The sequence below is a fragment of the Strix aluco genome, chromosome 3, assembly GCF_031877795.1.
Source record: "Strix aluco isolate bStrAlu1 chromosome 3, bStrAlu1.hap1, whole genome shotgun sequence".
Lineage (NCBI taxonomy): Eukaryota > Metazoa > Chordata > Aves > Strigiformes > Strigidae > Strix > Strix aluco.
In genome coordinates this window covers 47,559,193-47,581,670 of record NC_133933.1, presented here as the reverse complement: position 1 = coordinate 47,581,670, position 22,478 = coordinate 47,559,193, and the positions used below count along the sequence as shown (strand labels likewise).

The 22,478-nt window shown below is 40.4% G+C and overlaps 1 protein-coding gene across 3 annotated transcripts in view; it reads left to right on the top strand.

The window, feature by feature from the left end:
• Window positions 1-530: 530 nt before the first annotated feature.
• ACTN2 (actinin alpha 2) overlaps window positions 531-22,478 on the top strand; it is a 71,042-nt gene continuing 49,094 nt past the window's right edge. For all 3 annotated transcript variants that reach the window (XM_074818401.1, XM_074818402.1, XM_074818403.1), the window contains exon 1: window positions 531-1,015. In XM_074818401.1, the coding sequence (XP_074674502.1) occupies window positions 881-1,015 (135 nt within the window). In that variant the 5' untranslated portion in view covers window positions 531-880. The remainder of the gene's footprint in view (window positions 1,016-22,478) is intronic.

Genomic DNA, 22,478 nt, shown 5'->3' with positions numbered 1-22,478 from the left:
GTTTCATCTTGTGAGTGGCCTTGTCTGTGCTGGCTCTTGTGATCCTTAATCTGGAAAGGAAAGTGGGAAGTGACTCAACGGTTCACACAGACTTCAGACTAATGATAATGTCAAACTACATTAGCAAATCACAGGTGGGTCTTGAGAAGCAGAAATACATGTCGGTAGGAAAAAAAAGAAAGACGGGTATTTTATCAAATTGGAAGGAAAGACAGACAAACAGATGCGTAGACAGTAATTTTTGGCCAGAGCTCTTACTGGATGTGAGTCCCCCCGGGCAGCCATACCCTCCTGCCCGCGGTCTGGCCTGAAGGAGCGGAGCGGCGTCCCCAGCGCCGTGCTCTGGCCCCGCTCCCGCCGTGCCGTGCCCCGCCCGGCCCCGGCCCCGCTCCCGCCGTGCTGCGGCCCCGCCCGCGGGGGTGGCGGCGCGGCGCGGCGCGGCCCGGCCCGGCCCGACCGGGGGCACCTCGTCGCCTGCGGCCGCCGCCGCCCCACGTGACAGCCCGGCGGGGATAATAAGCCGCAGCAATGAGCTGCGCCGGGCTCCTCCGCAGGGTCAGCCGCAGGGACCTACAGCAGCAGCAGCAGCACCACCACCACCAGCGAGAGAGAGAGAGAGAGAGAAAGGGGAGGAGGGCAGGAGAGAGAGAGGGAAGGAAGGAAGGAAGGTCACCGCAGGTCAGCACCTACCTGACAGTTTCAGCCTCTGCTCTCAGCAAGACTCATCAATATTCACTCTCTGTCACCTTGGAAAAAGAAAAAAAAAAGAGTAAAGACACTGCTACCTACAACCAATCAGCAAGTAAACTCAGTTTAACTGTATATATATATATTTAAACATAGTAGAAGCCACAGCAGCTGAAGCTGACCCCCGGGTAGTATGAGTAGCATGAACCAGATAGAAACAAACATGCAGTACACCTACAACTATGAAGAAGATGAGTACATGACCCAAGAAGAAGAATGGGACAGGGACCTGCTCCTGGACCCAGCATGGGAGAAACAGCAAAGGAAGGTCTGGAAATAATGTGTCTGTATATGTGCTTCTGTGTGGAATGCTGTCCTCTCTTATTGCATTGTTGCATCTGGATTTGCCAGGGCTGTGCAGTAAAGGTTCTAACTTTGTAAGAGAATATATTTTACATTGTACGAAGCATACATATAATATATATTAGCAATGCCATACTTTGAGGATAAAGCATTCACCTTTTGATTCTTAAGTGAAACCTATGTAAGATGAAACTAATTTATGAGAGTCAGTAGTTTCTTTTTATATTGCACTGGAAATACTCTGTCAGTACCTCTAGACTTATATATTAGTATTTCAATAATTTTTAACTTTGCTTCCTGGGTCTTCCTTTTAGAAAGCAGGCTGAATTGATGTGTGTGCCTGATTGCTTTTCAAAAACAGTAAATTGCAATTATAAACAGGGAGATGAATGAGGTGGTTCAGAATTGGTGTGCAAAAAAGTTTGCAATGTTTCTGAGAGCAGACTGAGAAATTGCTTTTGAAATTGTGATGTTGTGAGTCAGCTCTTATTAGAATTTATGCTTAATTCTGACTGAATGATCTGGCAAGGAAAATGTTGCCTAGAAATATATCCAGGCTAGATTTGGAAAACTGTATTTCATGATTAGGTTCCCACATGCCAATTCACTGTCTGCGAAAAAACAGGTCTGTAAAGTCTTTGGAATATACCATCATAGAGGAAATGCTTCTTGCCTTTTAGGTGTAAGAAAACTGTTATGCCAGCAAGTACTGCCCATGCTCTTTTTCTGAACATAGGCAGAGATTATAATCCCATCAGAAGTCTTGTCAATGGTTTGGTACTTCAGTAATATTTGCAACATCTGATTTCAGAACACTGAGTTTTAAGCAGCATGGAAATGAGAGAGGTGAAATATTGTAAAGGTTTTGTTACTTCCTAATGTAAAATGTGATATTGAAGTCACAGCTGAGAGATCTGGGATTAATAGGTTATCTGCTGGTTACAAGAATGAAAAAAAAAAGCGGGGGGAGAGGGGTTGAGAGAGAAACGGTGCTCTAGACAATAAAGTTGATTATGCTTTTTGCTATAGCTGAAGAGCTCACTTCAAAGACTTAAGTAGAAGTTGCCAAGTCTGGCCCACTGTTACAGTCACAGCTTCTATAAAAGCTATACTATAAAAGTAAGAGCTGTTAGAATCGTTGGGGCCAATGGGTTTGCTTTTCCATTAAAATCAATAGAGCCAGTATTTTCCTCTCAGCTTTTACTTGTAGCCTTTCTCCTTCTTCGAGTTCTAGCTTGTTTTATTCATTTACATTTACAGTAAGTCTGTTGACTTTTACAGAAGGGCAGGGAGTAGTTAGTATAAGACCCCATAGCAAATTTTTTGTTCCTATTCCTCCAAGCACACTGCATTTCAGCAGAAAGTCGGGTTTCCACTTCGATAAGTTAAGGTAGACTCTGCTTTACTTCCATAGAGTAGAGGGATTGTGGCTTTGCTACTTTGTTGTCAGTTCCCTGGGCTTAAAGTGATACGTTTAAATAAAATTTAGGAGAGATGATCCTCATTCCTTGATCCTCCTTGGAAAGGAGTCTGAATTTATTATTACATGAAAAATAAGTACTCTATCATGATAAGGGGCCTGATAAACTTTATAAAATGTCAAGGCTTCTATCTTTTTCTAATTGGTGCTAAGGCAGTCGCAGAAAGTGCTTTCTTTATCTTCTTATTTATTAGGACAAGATTGCAGATACATGGGCACAGATCTATCTTCTCACTGGTAATATAATATTACAAAGTGATCTTAGTGAGGTCCTGGCAGTTGGCAGCATATATTTTCTATTAGACAGTCTTGGAACAAACCAAAAATAAATGCCATTGTTTCTATTGTGGGCTGCCCTCTCCAGACTTGCCATTTCAGTGATATGCCTGGTATGAGGTCTGTCAACAGATGCTGGTAACACATGATGACGTCCATAGGATTACAATGGACGTGACGCCTAATTATAACCATGGTTCACAGAGTATTATCATCTGCTGTAATCCAGGCTCCTTGGTAGTTGCAGATGTCAGAATAAATATGAAGTACACTATAGGAAAGGAAGCTGAGTTGTAGCTTAGCTCTGACTCTCTGAATGTGAACAACGATTTAAATGCTTTAGTTTGACAAAGGCTTAATGTTACCCTAATAGAGAAATCAAGAAAATACAACAATTTGACCATTTGCTGCATTAGACACTATTGGTAAAAACTTAAACAGGATCACATGGTTGGAAATTTCAGGCAGCAACTTGAAAGAAAGACTAAATAACAAAAAAAATGTATTTTGGATGGACATGCTGTCTTCAGCAGGAACTAGTTAGAGAACTACAGCCTTGGTGACTTTTGAACATGTAGATGGGAACCACGAGATTGAAAACTTCTGAAATCTGCTCCTTGACCCAGTACACTTCCACTGGCCACATGCACTTAAACAGAAGTTGAAAGATCTGTGGAAGTGGTCCCTTGTTTCTTCAGTATGACATGGAAATAGAAAACTACTGGAAATCAAAAACTCTGGCCAGAGGGAGTGGGATTCTCTTCTTCACTCTGCTCTGTAACCTTAGGCAAGGTCAGCTCACCTCAGACCTATCTTTTCCCAGCAGTGATAGAAGTGGTTGGTTCTCTGGTATGTCAGACTAGTCAGATTAGCTGTCTTTCAGTCCCTACCCTGGTGGAGCAGAGTGGAAGTAAAAATCATACTAGCTCATAGTGGAAGACTTAAAACCTGGTTTCTCTTCTCTCCATGATAAATTTATTTCTTAAGTTTCAAAAAAAGTTCAACAAACTCCACAAAGCTTTTTGTTTTCACTAGCCTGTATCTCAATATAACTAAAAGAAACATAGGAAAATGCATTAATTTCTTAGCTTAGGAAACTGAGCACAACAACGCTGCTCAAAATGCAACCATATTGTATTGTTTGCAATGTGTTTGAACTGCCAACTCTAGTGAGCTGTGTCTTAAATGGTGCTCTCTCTTATTTGTAACTTTTGCTATAAGTACTTTATTATAGGACTGTGGGTTTTTAAAACTTTTACATGAAGTGTGGTTTTTTAGTTTGTCAATGAAGTCTTAAACCTTCAGGATAAAGATCTGAAGGTTGTGAAATAGATGTGATCCCTTCTTCAGGACAGTTGTATTGTAAAGCACTAAACTGGCTCCACATATTTCATATGTGTCTTCTCCAGTCATTCATACATGTCTCTGACACTGTTGCACTAACACATGTAAGGAAAGAACTGGAAATATACTCCTTGCCTTACTGATACTATTATAGATGAATGATCTTATTCTAGCTTGTTCTATGGACCTGATACCACTGCTTTGTTAATGCAGAAGGATTTTAATGTAGGTGTGAATGCAATTTCTGACCATTTGGATTTTTTTTACACTGGTATAGAATAAACAAGAAGGCTCAGAATATTTATTTACCTCGATATTGCACTCTTTGTGAATGCAAATCTTCTTGATGACACTGAACGCTGTGCATGAATGAGGACTTTGGAAAAGGTTCTTTAGGAAAGAAGCTGTGTCTTTCCTGTCTTCAGCAGTACATATCAGATTACATTTTCAGTGACACCTATAAGGATTTATCTGCATTACCTCCTTTGGCTGGTAATACAACTCTTGTTGTCCTTGCAAATAAAAAAAATGCATTTGGAAGCCACATGTACAGCAGATTATTTGGAAGAAGCTACCAGGACTATGAATTATGGACAACATCCTTATTTTTCTAGTGTTGCTGCAAATTCATTAAATTCAGCAGATCTGAGAGGTTCATTGCAGCCTGAAAGAGAAATTGACCTTGTGTTCAGTCTGACTTCATTGTCTATAAATAGAGTTACAGTCAGTGTCCTGGATTCACTCTGAAGCTTGTGTGGTCTTCTATGGATGGAATCTAAATTGATTTCTTATCAGAAACCTCTTCCTGGAAGAAGTCTAGTGGTGAGTGAGAAGACAGATGAAGTAGTGGAAGGAACCAGCTTTGTTCTTCAACCAGGAAGAGAAGGCGAGAAATAACCAATGCTGAATGAATGAAAAAGAAATGTAAGATGGAAGAATGTTGCCAGGAGAGGCTAGATGCCACCAGCAAAATTCAGTACTGTAGAACCACTCCTCATGGATTTACAGGCTCCGGATTGAAATCATTGTCATGGAGAATGTAGCAGTATCTACAGTGTGTACAGTGCATTCCAGCCTAGGTCTTGCTCTTTTACTGAGATTATCTGGAAATAATCAAAATTGGGGTTTTGGGTGTGGGTTTGGGGAGGGGCAGTATTTAGGATTTTTTTTTTTTGTGGTTTGTTTGGGTTTTTTTAGACTCTGCAAAATTCTTTCCTTGAATAATCAGCCTTGGGGTTAAGCTCCCATAGTACACAGAGAAACCATCAATCTCTTGAGGGTTTTTAATGAGGTGACACTTTTTACCCACGTGAAATACCAGTGGGATTGTTGAGAAGGCACAGAGATTCCCCTCTGCAAGTGAGCAACATGAACAGGGTCTGGATGAGAACCAGCAGTGAATGTAGGAGGTGTGAGGGAGACAAAAGGTACACTCCTTTCCAAGAGAGATCAGCCTTCTTATTATTTATTACTAGTACTTACCTGTTAACAGCTGGATACTTCGTATAAAGATGGGGGTCCTGGGTTGAGTACCTTTAGGACTAATTTCAGGAGGGTATTTAATTTGTTAGGAGGAAAGTCCTCCAGAGTTGAAAGCAGAATGATGGTCAGTGGAAAAATCATGTGCTATACTGAGTCCTACAGTGCAATTCTCTGCTTCCCTTACCTTTTATGCACAGAATTAGAATGATGTAGGTGTCTTGGGAATTCTGTAGGTTGAAATGGAGGATTTTCTGTTACTACTAATAGTTAGAAAAACAATTTCACATTTTTAGACTTATTTTTTTCTGGTATTTAGCCAGTACTGTGTCTGTCTTCTACAGAAGAACAAAGTCTTGCCAAATGATACATGCCACTATAGATGCAGAGTGTGCCTTACGGTAACATGAAGTTTCAGCACTCCAAAGCCAAATGCTTCTCCTCCAAGGTGCATCAAGAATTTTCTTTTCAAACAGTTGGTGTCAAAGCCTCTAGCATTAAGAACACACACATAGAGCGTCTCTCGTTTCCTTTTAAATCCTGGGTGCTCTTTAAGTGACCTTCTCAGTGGTAGGTGGCCCCATATAGGGTCTGACTCAGAACTTGGTAGTCAATGGACAGGCAATTTTTTTCTGCCACAGCAGAAAATTAGATTTTTTTAGCATATACTATTAACTGTCCTAAATATTAGGCACTGATGCAACAGAAGGGCATGGACTTGCAGTTTCTCTCATCCTATGAAGAGTTGCTATGAGGGTAGAGGAACTCTGTACAGAAATATGGGATGTGTTTATGGCTTGTTCTGTATGATTGGCCCCTTAGAGATTAGTGCTTGTTAAAATAGCAACATGTTAAATTCCTCTTGCTGATGTTACTTGCATGGAATGGTGCTTGAGAGGAGCATGCTGAAAGGATAGTGGAATGATCATATTTTGTCAGTGCGCTTCATATTCTGTCTTGGAAGCTGTCAGTAAGGGTGTGCAGCTAGAGGGGGCCCTGAATACTGTGGTGCTGGTATGAGGGAAAATTCAAAGAAAGCTGTTATGAAATTCACTTAACTAGAAATTTTTATGGAGGTAGGGGTTTTTTTTTTTGAATGGGAAGGTTTTCTTTATCAATACTAAGTGTGAGAAATCAATATCTTACTCAGTATTATATTTTCTATTTAAACTCAAATGGCCCTCTCAATATTGACCCATTTCAGGCTCTGTGTGCTTTTGTTTAGTGTTGTCAAATGGATAATTCCTACAGTCCCAATTCAGCTGTTAATTGCCACTCAGCCCCAAATATCTGCCAGCAACAGAACTGTATGGTTACGAAAAGCAATTATAAGAACGATTTTATAATGGGAAGCAAAGGCTGCATCCTACCTGCACTCACAGATATATACCACAGCCTCCCCTGAAATTCGTATAGTAAAATGTCTGCAGATATGTTGATCCAATTAGCACGACAATAAGGATTGGAAGAAAGTATGGATCTAAGTGGGTTTTCATAGGCTGCAACCAAGGTGCTTAAGAGCTAGAGAAAAGCTGTCAAGTAGTGGAATTTGCTGTAACCTCTTGGGGGGTGGGAGGTCTGCATCTTGCCGTGGATCTGTGTTTGGATTACTGGAGACCTGAAGAGAGAGGCATGGGAGGTGTTTGCTTGGAAGAGCACTGAGGGTCTTCAGCCCTGAGACCGCAGTAAATAGGGAATCCATGCTCGTACAATTTGTAGCCCTGTGCAAGCAAAAGCAGGGCTCAGGTATATTCTGTAACGTAATGAATCCCAGTAAGAACATATCATGATTATGTCACTAATTTCTAAATCAAACCAAGACAGCTGTGCAAACTGAATTTTGACTGCTTTTTGCCAATGGGGTAACACAGTTCAAAATCTTTCACCAAAGCCCTTCCATCCTTTTGCAAGGGGAAGAGATGATGGAAAAAGCAGATACCAAATGCCTAACATAAATTTAGTCACTGTTGCATAAATTCGGATCTATTTAATGATGTTTAGCTTAGGTAGTCGTATCTGTATTGCATTGTATTTATTGAATTAATTAAATTAATTAATTTAATTGAATTGATTAAATTAATTGTATTGAATTAATTTCAGTGAGACTGAGCATTATTATAGAATCATCAGAGAATGGTTTGGGTTGGAAGGGACCTTAAAGACCATCTAGTTCCAACCCCCCTGCCATGAGCAGGGACACCTTCCACTAGACCACATTGCTCAAAGCCCCGTCCAACCTGGCCTTGAACACTTCCAGGGAGGAGGAATCCACAGCCTCTCTGGGCAACCTGTTCCAGTGCCTCACCACACTCATATTAAAGAACTTCTTCCTTACCTCTAATCTCAATCTACCCTCTTTCAGTTTAAAGCCATCATCCCATGTCCTATCACTACATGCCCTTGCAAAAAGTCCCTCCCCACCTTTCCTGTAGGCCCCCTTTAAGTACTGGGAGGCTGCTGTAAGGTCTCCTGGGGAACCTTCTCTTCTCCAGGCTGAACAACCCCAACTCTCTCAGCCTGTCCTCATAGGGGAGGTGCTCCACCCCCCAATCATCTTCATAGCCCTCCTCTGGACCCACCCCAACAGGTCTGTGTCCTTCTTATGCCTGGGGGCCCCAGAGCTGGACACAGGACTGCATGTGGGGTCTCATGAGAGCAGAGGGGCAGAATCACCTCCCTCGACTTGCTGGCCATGTTTCTCTTGATGCAGCCCAGGATACAGTTGGCCTTCTGTGCTGCAAATACACATTGCTGGGTCATGTTGAGCTTCTTATCAACCAACATGCCCAAGTCCTTCTCCTCAGGGCTGTTCTCAATCCACTCATTGCCCAGCCTGTATTTGTGCTTGGGATTGCCCCAACCCATGTGCAGGATCTTGCACTTGGCCTTGTTGAACTTCATGAGGTTTGCACAGGCCCACCTCTCAAGCCTGTCCAGGTCCCTCTGGATGGCATCCTTTCCCTCCAGCGTGTCAACCACACCACACAGCTTGGTGTCATTGGCAGGCTTGCTGAGGGTGCACTCCATCCCACTGTCCGTGTCCCCAACAAAGATGTTAAACAATGCTTGTCCCAATACCAACCCCTGAGGAACGCCACTCATCACCACTCTCCACTTGGACATTGAGCTGTTGACCGCAACTCTTTGAGTGTGACCATCCAGCCAATTCCTTATCCACCAAGTGGTCCATCCATCAAATCAACGTCTCTCCAATTTAGAGACAAGAATGTCATGCAGGACAGTGTCAAATGCTTTGCACAAGTCCATGCAGATGATGTCGGTTGCTCTTCCCTTACCCACCAATGCTGTAACCCTGTCATAGAAGGCTACCAAATTTATCAGGCACAATTTGCCCTTAGTGAAGCCATGTTGGCTGTCACCAATCACCTCCTTATTTTCCATGTGCTCTAGCATATTTTCCAGGAGGATCTGTTCCATGATTTTGCTGGGCACAGAGGTGAGACTGACTGGCCTGTAGTTCCCTGGGTCTTCCTTTTTTCCCTTTCTAAAAGGGATCCTAAAAATCTGGAACTCCACCATTTCATGGTCACTGCAGCTGAGGCTGCCCTTGAGCTTCACATTCCCCATCAGCCTCTCCCTGTTGGTGAGAAGAAGGTGCAGCATAGCACCTCTCCTTGCTGGCTTCTCTATCACTTGCAGAAGGAAGTTATCATTAACGCATTCCAGGAACCTCCTGGATTGCTTTTGCCCTGCTGTGTTGTCCCTCCAACAGATATGGGAGTGGTTGAAGTCCCCTGTGAGGATCAGGGCTTGTGAATGTGAGACTGCCCATACCTGTCTGTAGAGGGCCTTGGTCTTCCCCGTCAGGTGGCCTGTAGCAGACCCCTATGATAATGTCTCCTGTCCCTGACCTCCTTTTAACCCTGACCCATAAACTCTCAGCTGGCTCCTCATCCATCCCCAGGCAGAGCTCCAGCCACTCCAGCTGGTCATTGACATAGAGGGTGACAACCCCTCTTTGTCTGCCCTGTCTCTCCTTCCTAAAGAGCTTTCGGGATTTTCTAGCATTTTTTTCAGTTGTGAATGGTGAATACTATATAGATATTGGTAGTATTTTAGAAGTTGTACCGTAGAGCCTGCTTAGAGAAGAATGCGTTGGACTTGTATCTGGATGCAGGAAGAAGCATGTCAGTGAAATAGAATTAGATGGAAATTTGTGCTGCTTAGCTTTGTCCCAAGTCAAAAGACATCCCTCCTGTGTGTTATTTTATATCCTTGCAAGCAAACAAATATAAAAGTGCTTACACAGTTGGCAAAGTTGAGTTGTTTTGGATGGCTTTCCTGCCAAGCAGAATTTCTTCTGAGCCCTAACTGTTGGGATAAACAATGTGTAAATGATGTGTTATTCCTCTACTGTGAGCAGTGAAAAGTTGCTGACTCTGAGTGAATATGTCTTTTAGGGCTATGCATTCCTTACTCTCAGCTGATACCAGAAGGAGAATGTATTCACATTGAGCATTCCATTTTCTCCTAAATTAAATTTCATCCACAATATTTTGGGGTGATTTTCAAATCTTCAGTGTTTGAAGAACATAATTTCATGAAATGCTGTGATAAGGGTGTGTGGCACTTGCTTGTATAATATCACTGGATTTGTTGGTTTTAAATATGCCTCATGTTGAGAGACTTGATGCATAAAGCTGATAATAACTATACAGGTGCTATACAACGCTCTTTTTCTACATAATAAAATTGGACATGTATTTAAAGATAAAAGTTACCTTTTTCCACATCATTTAACCAGCAAACATAATGTTATGATCACCCTATGTGACTGTTTCTGTACGTATTCTGTAGTAGCTCTTCCTGCTGGCAGTACAAGTAACTCTTCAATGCAGATCAAGATAGCATGGTCCTAGTAATCCTCAAACTACTGCTGTGAAAGGATTACAGGGCAGGTGGTACAGCTCTGCAGGAACAGAGCATCTGCAGATATAGAGGTAGAAGTCTTTGAAATGCAATGCTCTCCTTTTCAGAAAGTGTCCCACTTGAAATGGTAGCTTGTGGAAATACACTTCATTCTTTAGAAGGCTTGTCCAGAGGGAAGCAGAAGCTGACAGTTGGCTAATGTTTAGTTAGTTTCTATATTTGGACATTAAATTTCCATGTGTGCACACAGGTGAGAAAATTAGTCCTGAATGTATGTCCTAAGTGCAAGAATTGGCACTGCTGCTCCTATCTCTGGTCCCAGTTTTCACTGCTTTTGAGTTATAAGGACATAGCACTTTGTCCATGTCTTCATCTCCAGAATAGTGGTTGTAATACCTAAGTGCTGGCTTTACAGATGGAAGTGCTAAGTGTTTACTGTACTTGGTATGAGTAAGATTTTCCATTTACTTCAAATGCTTCCTCCCAACTGCTCTTAACTGTCAGAATCCCTTCAACTTGAAATCTGATGCTTGCTCTTATTTTTCTTCAAAAAAACTGCAAGCAAAATCAGTCCAGCCACCCATTACTTTGATAAATAGCAGAACTTAATTTAGAGCAGATTGCTTCTGCTCTGAACTGCCCCCCTAGAAAAGCCTTGCTCACCCCCACTACCATAGCAGGAGTCTGCAGAAAGTGACTACCCTGGTCTAAAATTAGCATCTGTGATTATTCCTTAAGCATCTAAGGAAACGCTCATATTTTTTATAGATGTTGAACACCCAGGCATTTCCACTGATGTCAGGAGGAACTTCTGTCTATTTTGCACCTCTGAAAATCAGCCTGCTATTTTGGCACTCACAGAAAGGCTTAACCATCTAGCATTAAGTGATACTTTTTTTTTTTTTTAAACTCGGTTTTATGTTTAATCTTGGCACCAGTGTAGCTTTCCACTGCTGCAAGACTTAAGACATTGCACTCTTTAATATGAAGAAAACTGGTACCCAGCTGCACTGAATACAAATAAAAAAAAATTCATAGATCGCTGTGTAGCTCTGAGGTATTATTTCACCTAGAGGAGTTTCTTTAGCCTATGGAAAACCTCTATAGTGCAAGTTCATGTCCAGCTGTACTTTGAAGTGTAGTTCCACCATGTGTTTTCTTTGACAGAGCAGCTGATCACCTTTGATTCTACTCCTATCCATAGACTTCTAGTCCCCTTCATTTGCTGGTACAATGATCTTATGCTATATACCAGATCACTGAAGAAATTTGAAACAACCCTCCTTGTTCTTACCACTTCTTAATCCCAAGTCATTGCAGTGATGTAGTTTGCAGTGCAGCCCCACAGGCAGCTATATCTGTACATGTACATATTATGTATAATACACTTATCATCCATCTGGCATTAAAAGAAAAACACCATACACGAGGCTGAAGTTGGCTTGCTTTCCTTTTGTCTATGGACTTCATTTCTATGAGTGAGCACAGGTCCCAGCATGGCTCCTGTTAAGAATAGATATGCTTTAAACAAAGAACTGTGTGTTTAATTGACAAAGCAGTTTGCTTATCACAAACACTGTACTGTCTAAAACACAGGTCTTTATGTTTTCCACAGTTACAGCCATCATTGTTTTTTATTTATAAAACATTAAAGCTTAAAAAACCCAACCCAATATGTTTAAGTAGTATCTTTAACAGCAGAAGTTCCAAATTCTTTAAAAAACAGATTCTTAAAACAAGCATGAAATCAAAATTGAGTATTTTTTTTTTTAATCATTGGTTACAATAGTAAAGAAATTCACATGGACAGATTATATGCTTTGTGCACTGAAAAATAATGCAATGAGTAACCTGGCATATATGCCACAGAGGAGCTCTTTGTTGCATAGTTGGGAATTAATGCATGAGGTTTTCCTTTTTCTATAAGAATCTCAACTGACACCTTCGTTTAAGTGTAAATAGATTTGGTGATCTTCAAATGTACTACATAACAGAGTGCAAAACCAACATTTACTGTGTGTAAATATCTTGTGGTCTGACTATTGACATACTTTTCCCATTATTTATTGGTGTCAGGGACTTAAAGTGTTGGTGTGTGTAGATTTGAAAAAAGTTTCAAAATCTGCTTTAGCTTTATCAGTCAGAAGACATGCTTTTCTGAGTATGGATTTGTTTTAAAGAATGTTGATAAATTGTGTAGGAACATTTATCCCATGCTGATTGACTGTATTGCCCAATTTATAATGGATTTGCTTACTCACCTGGCAATGTAGTATATAATTACTGGATAAAGATAACATGGTGAAGAAAACAAAGAGGAAGCAAGGGAATGACATTTGGAAATCCAGTCAACTAAATCCTGGATTAGCCTACTTCAATTAATCCTTCTATTTCCAGAGGGCATACCTTTAATTCCTTCCATACTATAATGTGTGAATGTTTCTTTCATCTCATCCTAAATGGTCATTTAAATATGTATCTGCTGAAACAAAAATGTTAGCCAGCACTATCTGTGATAGTTCAGGAGCTCTTGGGAAACCAGGAGGAGCACTGTAGGGCAGAGCTGGTGGAAGAACCTGAGACTGGATAGGAGAATAGGAGATACGATCTCTTTATAAGAAGGTTCATTTAGCACTGATAGGGTAGTGGTATCGCATGTTCTTTGTTTAATATACTTGAGAAAAAGCCCCAGGCAGTATAAAGGACATAGACTTCTCCTTTAAAGCACATCTGCAGATTTGTCCTTTGCAGATCCACCACAGTATTCGTGACCCTTTTTGGACTATCTATCCTTTGTTTTTAACTTTCCACAGGAAGAGGCAAACATAACAGAGATTATGCTTTTGTTCTGTATTAGTGAAGAAGTGGCCAGTTGGAAAAGAATGTAGGAGAGAAAAATCAGAAAAACGGCTTGTCTCAAACCTTTTGTCATTGCTGAAACAGTTTCCTCCAAACCTGTTGGCATTTTTACTGTGAATTGTTTTCTGAAGATGCTTTCTAGTTTGTTGATACTCTTGTGAAGTAGAAATGCTGAGTATGGAAGGTCGTGCTCCAGAATTAACTCCTTCTGAGCCATATAGAAATGAGTTAATTTCTTTTGACCCTATAACAGTTCATCTTTTCATTGGATATTTTGGTCCCATGACATACTAAATACCTTTTGCTATTCTTGTGTTTCTTAGTTTTTCCGTAGGTAGATCCAAAAAGTGTGCCTTAAATATAGATCTTTGTCTAACTAGTGCTTACAGTGAGACCTCCCAAATATCACTTTGCTCAAAAGTGATCCAGAAAGCACCGGAATGCAAATAGCTCACTTTTCCATTAATTGAGAATGCCTTCAAAAGTATCAGGAGTTGTCTTGATTTTGTTCACCCAAGATGTGTATCAAAAAACTTGGAGAGAGAGAGAGAGAGGGGGTGTATGAAAGAGAGGTGTTTGGGAGCATGCACATGGGAGTTTCTAACAGAGCCCACACACCTCATGCTCTGCAAGCTCTCTGCTTAGGTCCCTGGTGTCATACCTGATTGGCTGGGGAGAGGTATCTTTTGGTCAGCACTTTATGAGATATGAATGCATATTTCTATATAAATGCAAAGATTGCATGGCTGATAGAGTCCGTTAAAGCTTTTATAAAAATCTACACTTCTTTGCTGCACTCAACTTTGTGCAGTGTAGTGGCAAATCTATTTTAATGCTCTGACAACTGGGCGTGAAATGATTTATTTGTAGGTATGGGCTGTAAAGTTTTGTGGTGTAAAGTGATCAGGAATGCTGTGTAAGACATTAGTTGCTGTAGCCATACTACTTCAGGTTGCAGTGTCAGAATTACTTGTTTTTATAGTGTAAATTCAAGCTCTGCAAAGTGCAGTGTATTGAAACAGAGACTATTTGGTTAGTATGCTCTAAAGTTAGGTTACCCTATTAGAGGAAAATATTGTTGTGCCATGCAAATAGTTGGCAGTCCTCCGAGGTTCAGTCTGGATGCTGTACACTCCCAGTCATGCAGTGTGGGAGTACTGTGTCTCTATCAAAAAGGCACAGGTCCTTGTGGGCGATGCTTCTCTATTTCTGCAGATTTCAGTAGGAGACATTTTGAAGGGCAAAATTTGGCACTGTTGCATGTAAAAAAAAAAAAAATCTGCCATGATCTGTTAGTTGTTAAATTGTTAAATGCTAGAAACAATATGGCTTATTGAAAGAGATCAACATGTCCATAAACTTTTCCTTCAAGGGAAATATAAAGTCAACATCTGAAAATAAAACAAAAGCCATTGACCAAAAATAATTATTCAAAACTTCACGTTTGTATTGTTCTATTAGTCTCTTTCTTGTTTGTTTTTAAAACTTCACTCCCGTTTAAGAACTGTGTTCTGAATACAGATTCACAGATAGTTTTTTCACCTTTTTTGAGGCTTGTGAAGTAAAAGTTCTTTCACTTGCTGCAGCATTTTAAATTTGCAACACATACATGAGACTGTAAAGTACAGCACAATCACTCGATTTTAGGATGAACAGAGGCCTCCTAATTCTGCATTTAGAACTCTCAGTCCATTGGGCGTATTTACATTTCACCTCTACTGTGGGGTAAAGATTTTGGACAGACATGTAAAAGGGTTTTACTACTTGAAAGAAGTTGTACAAAAACCTGTGGAAGAGCAAGGACTCAGATGCTGAGTCTTTACTCACACTCTGTCTTTTCACTCTCATTAGAGAAAGCAATTTAATATGGGGGCTATTATAACTCGGAAATCTGTTAGTAATTTGAGAACTTCATGTTTACTTCACAGATTATACCATTTATTTACCATTCTGTAGTGCTAATCTTGAACCTTGAGCATTTTAATGCATTGAATAATGGTATGTAATCCAAAAAATTCAGAGGTATTAATTCTGTATCAGGTATTAACCTACCTGTTGTTTTACATAAAAGGCAAAGAGAGTAGACTCATCAGAAGGGTAGTGTATAACTGTAAATGATGTCACGCATATTGTTATTGAAGTATGAGGGAAGATGAAGAGGTAAGATCATGGAAAACAGCAAGGGATTTCTCCATCTAGCCAGAATGGTTTATCTAGGGCTGCTGCAAAACAGCCGGACATTGCCATCTGGACCAAGGGTTCTCAAAGAATATTGCCTGGATGCTGTTTGTGACCATCTGTTTTCAAGAATTTGTGCATATGATGTGGATGAACAAACTATACTGCAAAAATAGTCATTCGTGTCCAAGAGAAAGCTGACTTGCAAAACCCTGAACTTTGCCACCACTTAGCAAGGTAGTGACAATATTAATTAAAAGTCTCAGTATTGCAAAGCCTTCCCAGTGGCATGTTCTAATAGCTCCTACACCGCAACTCATAATGAAAGATAACCTTGTATTGAAGATGGACTTTTAATTTATTGGTTGGGAATGCGTAGCTGGGGAGAACCTTTCACTTTTAGGTCAGTGTCTTGAACCCAGGCCAGATGAATAAATGACAAGGTTGCTAACACATGCAGGCTGTTTGGTAATGTCTGTGAAGTGAGTTGTACTCTCAGTTTAGCTCTCAGGGGGACAGGTGTCCCCATCACTTAAACAACCAGAAATGGCAGCTTCATTGGAGGTGACCAAAACTGACCTTATTAGTGAGAGGTAGGGACAGTGACTTTTCATCCTAGAGGTGAAAGTTAAAACAATTTCTGTATGTGGAAATGCTTTCTCAGATTGCATCTGTGGGGTTACTCACAGTCAATGCTATTCTTAACAGTTCCCTGAGCAACTTCTTTCTCCATACCTAAGTGGCTGGCACATTTTATAATTCACTAAGAGTTTGAGGAGGGGAGGATAGCTAGCATGCAACTAGATTTACAGTAGTAGGTAACTGGCTTATGCTAAACAGCCAGCTTTGATTTTTAAATGTAGAATTAACTTTGGATGACTGAGAACAGATGCTGAAGATGTTGGTAATTGTTATGTGTTGTTTTCCATCTGTTCACAGTAGGTCCTGTTTTTTATTAATTTTACAGTTCTTTATTTATGAGATATTTATAGTTTTGTCAACTTTCTAATCTTTCTTGCTACTATTTCTTTATTAGGGTTTTTTCAGAGTAGTGTTTGAGCACCTCAAAAGCAATGGTGAATTTTCCCCCACAATAATGCTGTGGAATACGGAGGGTTTATTATTCTCATTATCCTTGAATACAGAAGTGGGACACTTAAAAGTACTCAGCTATGGCTAACATCTGCTTTCATTGTTATTAAAAGGCTTATAGTCCCATATGAGGAATCATGGGTCATAAAATGCTCAGCATTTAGGACAATAAAAACATTTTTAAAATTCCTGTCTTAAATGACTTAAAGGCTGTCGCAAAGTTGGGGAGAAAACACAAGTGTGAGGATCTCTTCTCCAGGATCATAATACAGACCTCAGGAAATGATGTACCCGTAGAACAGGTCATTGAATCCATGTTCATTTTAATTTAGTTTATGTTTAACTTCCCATGAACACTCTTCTGCCTATTGACTTTGAAAGTTCTTTCCTCTATCCTGTTCCATTTCTTCAGCTTTGTTTCTTTATTATTCTCTGTCTTCACCCTTCTACTTTTTTTCTCCAATATCCCTGACAAATCTCCAGTACTATATTTCTTTTTGCTAAGGGAAATTAGAGGGTTATATGAAAGTAGGAGAGGGAAATGGGGATCACCACAGGAAGAACACCTTGACAGAAAAAAAATTTACAGGTATCTGTTGCATGCCAAGTGCTTGGATTCCTGAAAGGGAGTTGTTTTCTGCTGAATGACTTTTTATTTTTTAGTCTTTGAATAACATATACACTTAAGTTTTAGGTATTCTCAGCCACAGAATCTGGAAGGATAAAGAGTCTTCTTGCCTATTCTCCCTTTTCAAGGCTGCAGTGTAGATGTCAATTAGGATGGGAATCTTCCATGAACATCATAGAAAGTATGACTGGGAGAATCTGGAAAAGCATTTAGTCCATTCCCCTACTTTCAGGCAGAAGCCAATATGCACTTGCTATTCTCAACACATTTATCCAACTTGTTTTGGATGATGTCCAAGAAGAAGGATTCCACATTTACCCAGACAATCTCTTCCAGTACTTCGTTGCTTCTAGAAGCAAAAATTAATCTAAATCTTCGTTGTTGTTTAAGCTCATGGCTATCTAACTTAAGCTCTATCTTCAGTGAACACAGAGAACTGATTTATTCTGTTCTCTGTTGTGACTTCTTAAATAGCTGAGACAAATAGTGCTTTCTTTTCAAACTTCTCATGATTAAACCTGCCCAATGGTTCTATATTTTTCATAGATGAAGTTTTCTAGAATTTTATTCTTTTCATGGCTGTTTTGTGGATTCACTCCAACTGGTCCATATTGTTCTTGAATTTTGTGCCCAAAAGAGGGTACAATATTACAGCTAATCCCTTTCCAGTACTGAGGAGATCTGAAGAAATACTTCATATATCAATACACCATTCTTCTGCTTAGACACTCCAATATTGTATTTGCCTTTTATAACAACATTTTAAAATCAGGTTAGGTTGTGATCCACTGTAATTCCTAGATCCTCTTATTCAGTGCTACTGCCCTGCCAGTAGTTCTCCATCCTGTGTTTTTGCAGTTATTTATCACTGGAGGAGGGCAGTACTTCAGCCTTCTTGCTAATCTGCATACAGCTTTCTTCAAGTCATTTCATTGATTTGTCAAGATTAGTTTGAATTGAAACGTACTTGCATACCCATCTTTTTGCTGTCATATTCAAATTTTATTCTGTCATATAAACAAGTAAGTAAAGTGTAGTGTAGGAAATGGTTCACGGCAGATTCCTACAGAAATATACTTAATAAGCCCTTCTGCTTAATAAAGAGGCATTACTCACCATAAGTAGGAATAAAGTCTCTGACTTGCTAAACACTCTTTTTTTTTTTCTTCATATGGTTTTGTGTTTAGTTTTCCTCTTAGATAAATAGATCTCTGGTGTTGCAACCAGCTTAGGTATGTGACATAAAAGAGATCTATCTGTAGAGTTCTGGTGTGGCTTAACTAGTGGAACTAGGACAAATGGCTAGAGTTTAGACAGGCAAAATCCTGAGGGGAGGACATGCATGTACCTAAATGCAGACTTAAGAAAGGTAGCACAACATAAATTTTTGCTTGCTTGTCCTTGGAGGTTTAATTTTTTAAATGTAAGATTGGATTCTGCAAAAGTTGATGCTACTTGCCTAGCAAAGTTTCCCACTTCTGTGTAAATAAAATATGCCAAGCCTTTTATCACCTATAAGACTGTGTTTCTCCCTTTATTATTAAAGGGAGTGTCATCAACAGTAATGAAAAAGGAAGGAGCTGCTTTCAGGGAATAGAGCTATTGTAGCATTATACTGATGTTCCATCAAAGTCCTGAGTTGTCTGAAGACTTAACTAAATTTTCATGCTGAAGACTGATGCTTGTCTCTTGCATGTAAAGATGGGTTTATGTGCCTGAAAACTTCTCTGTCTTTTCCAGCTATCTCAGGTTATCCAATAAAGATATTATCTGCCTGCTACTAATAAACCTTGCAATATTTTAACTGATTTAGCCCCTCCAAAGACCCTGTGAAACTTCTTATCTTCCTTCCTTTCCTTCGTGTTCTTCCCTTAAGAAGGGCTGAGGTGAGGACAGTGCATGCAGTGACCCATACTGAATTTCCCATTCATCTTGATGCCTCCTGACTTTTCTTCCATTTTAGATCAATACGACAACATAACCTTTCTCTGTTGTCTCCTGTGAAAGAAAGAACTAATGTCACTCACTTTGTAACAAAAGGCTCAATAATCTTCTTGACATTTCTCAGGGTTCAGCCTTGCAAATCATTCTTGAAGGGACATTTACATGCCCTGTTTTTTTTGTTAATAGTGAGCACTGGAAACCAGACATGCAATCATTCAGTGCTGGGAGGGCGTTGCATGTTTTACAGGAAACCCTAGACTCACATAGGATTAGGCCACCTGCTTTGTAAGGACTGAGGTCTCCCCAGGCTTTTCCATGCAAGCAAAATGCAGAATGCTAGCTAGCAAGACATGTGCAATGTCCTGTGTGCTGAATGCATTCTTTTGACGATGTCTCTTGTGAGTGATAAAATTAAGGAACTGGGGTGAAGTTCCCTTAGTTACTAGAGATCTGCTGACAGTGCCGAGTAAACTAGCATATCATCTCTGACACCATCTGTTCAGCTATATGGATGGATGTGCCAGAGCAGGGAGGGCTTTCCCCAGGTTTGGATTTTGGGGACCTTGTGATGGAGCTTCTGCTAACTTCCTTTGTGAGACAGTTCTATGCTATCCTTTCTGTTGTTCCCAGGAATTTGGCTTTGACATACTGCCTATGATTTGAGGGTTTCCTTTTAATGACCTTTTGAAACACACTAAACGTTTTCCTACATTAGCCTTCATGGTATCCTTCACTGTGCTTTCACTGTGCTACGTTTGAGTTGTTGCTGTGCTCTGGTGTGTTTAGTGTTAAAATCCCACTTTCCCTACCAAGTGTTTTGGTATGATCGAGTTGTACTGGTGAACCACCTCTCCAGTTACAGTTACTCTAGTTGTTTTACTAGTGTACCAATGTATTTAGGCTTCCACTGCAAGAGGAAATAAGAGCAAGGAGACAGTTAATAATAATTCAAACCAACAAGTAAGGTGTAGGATTTTATTTATTTTCAGTTCATAAAAATATACCTATGTGTCTAATATACTAAAAGTACAACTGATCTAGATGTTCTAGGAATTGTTCTAGGCAATTCCAAGCACAAATACAGGCTGGGCAATGAGTGGATTGAGAACAGCCCTGAGGAGAAGGACTTGGGCATGTTGGTTGATAAGAAGCTCAACATGACCCAGCAATGTGTGTTTGCAGCACAGAAGGCCAACTGTATCCTGGGCTGCATCAAGAGAAACATGGCCAGCAAGTCGAGGGAGGTGATTCTGCCCCTCTGCTCTCATGAGACCCCACATGCAGTCCTGTGTCCAGCTCTGGGGCCCCCAGGCATAAGAAGGACACAGACCTGTTGGGGTGGGTCCAGAGGAGGGCTATGAAGATGATTGGGGGGTGGAGCACCTCCCCTATGAGGACAGGCTGAGAGAGTTGGGGTTGTTCAGCCTGGAGAAGAGAAGGTTCCCAGGAGACCTTATAGCAGCCTCCCAGTACTTAAAGGGGGCCTACAGGAAAGGTGGGGAGGGACTTTTTGCAAGGGCACGTAGTGATAGGACATGGGATGATGGCTTTAAACTGAAAGAGGGTAGATTGAGATTAGAGGTAAGGAAGAAGTTCTTTAATATGAGTGTGGTGAGGCACTGGAACAGGTTGCCCAGAGAGGCTGTGGATTCCTCCTCCCTGGAAGTGTTCAAGGCCAGGTTGGACAGGGCTTTGAGCAATGTGGTCTAGTGGAAGGTGTCCCTGCTCATGGCAGGGGGGTTGGAACTAGATGATCTTTAAGGTCCCTTCCAACCCAAACCATGCTATGCTTCTGTGGTTCTATGATCTAAAATATGCCATGTGTAGTCATTGTTTCATATCAAGCTAGTTTATAAAGGCTGTGCAATTTTCTGCTGTGTTTCACCTGAATGCCCCTTCTTTTGGGAGCAGAAATAGTTAAGAGAACAAGGGCTGATGCAGACTGTATCCCAAGCCCAGAGAAAAGCCCTGATCCTGCAGTCATTAGAACACTGTGTGGACACAGGGGCTAGGAGATCATGTTGCAGGTTCACAACTTATATTTTAGAACATGGATAACAGACAGATGGGAAATTCTTCAAGGGGAAACCTCAGTCTGGCCTAGTGGGAATGTTCTGGCAGAGCTCTTTCTGTAACACCGTTGCCATGTGCTCAGAACCCAGTAATGTTCTGTATAATTACAGAGTGAATCACTGCATCCCATTTAGCCTAGAAGTAATGAAGACCCTCAGCTAGCAGAAGTAGAGAGCAAAAATATTTTAGAAGAAGGGCTATAAAGCAGAGTTTTAAGAAACAGCTCTACTAGACTGAGGTAATTAGGGATAACACGTGTATATAAACAAATGTGTTGAATGTTTATATTGGAAGTTAATTTTCTTCAGGTGTGTTCTCCTGCTCTGGGTATTAGAATTTAAGGTCCACTTAAAATGAACTGGGCTTCTGCTTTACTTAACAGACACAGGAGGTATTACGTTTCCTATTAATGCATTATTTTTCATAATCCATATGTTAAAACTGGATTTTGTCTATATTTTCTTATATAAATTTTACAGAAAGACTAGAAAATAACCAAATTATTCATGTGGGTCGGTAGCCTTTCTGGTAGGGGTACAGACAAACAGACCTGTTAAAATCAATATTAGTTTTTAAAACTTGTAAATATTATAGCAGACAGAAATTGATTTGAGTTGGAGAGAGTGAAGGGTGATGTTAACCTTTGTTATGAGATATTTGTACAAAACAGAATATGGGTCTCCAATCTTTTACTGGGCTGGAACCATGTTTCAATTTCAATTTTGATTGCAAGTAAATAAATCTTCCTGAACTTGTGGAGTGTATCCCCTGTACATGTCCCCATGCAAGTTTTGCTGCTGTTTTGGTGATGTACATTTTGGACTCACTGTCAGTGCCAAACTGGAAATTTACCCTGTATCTTCAGCAGGTGGAACAAGTTGTCTTGTGACCCACAGATGGGTAACAGCACTGGAGAGGGTGGTAACTGGTGCTTTCTCAATTCTCTTTATCTCTATTATATGAAACTTGTTATTATAGCATCTTGTTTTCTGGCTTTGAATCACTATCAAAAGTAAGTTATTATTACACTCACATAAAAAGTACATGTGGGCTTTCTCAGGAGTGTAGGACAATTTAGTTCTCAGAGATATCACTTTTTCCATCAAAGCACGTCCTTCACTATGCATGTGTGAAACATTTGCCCAGAGTGGGCATACCCTATTATTTTTTGGCATTAGCTGCAGT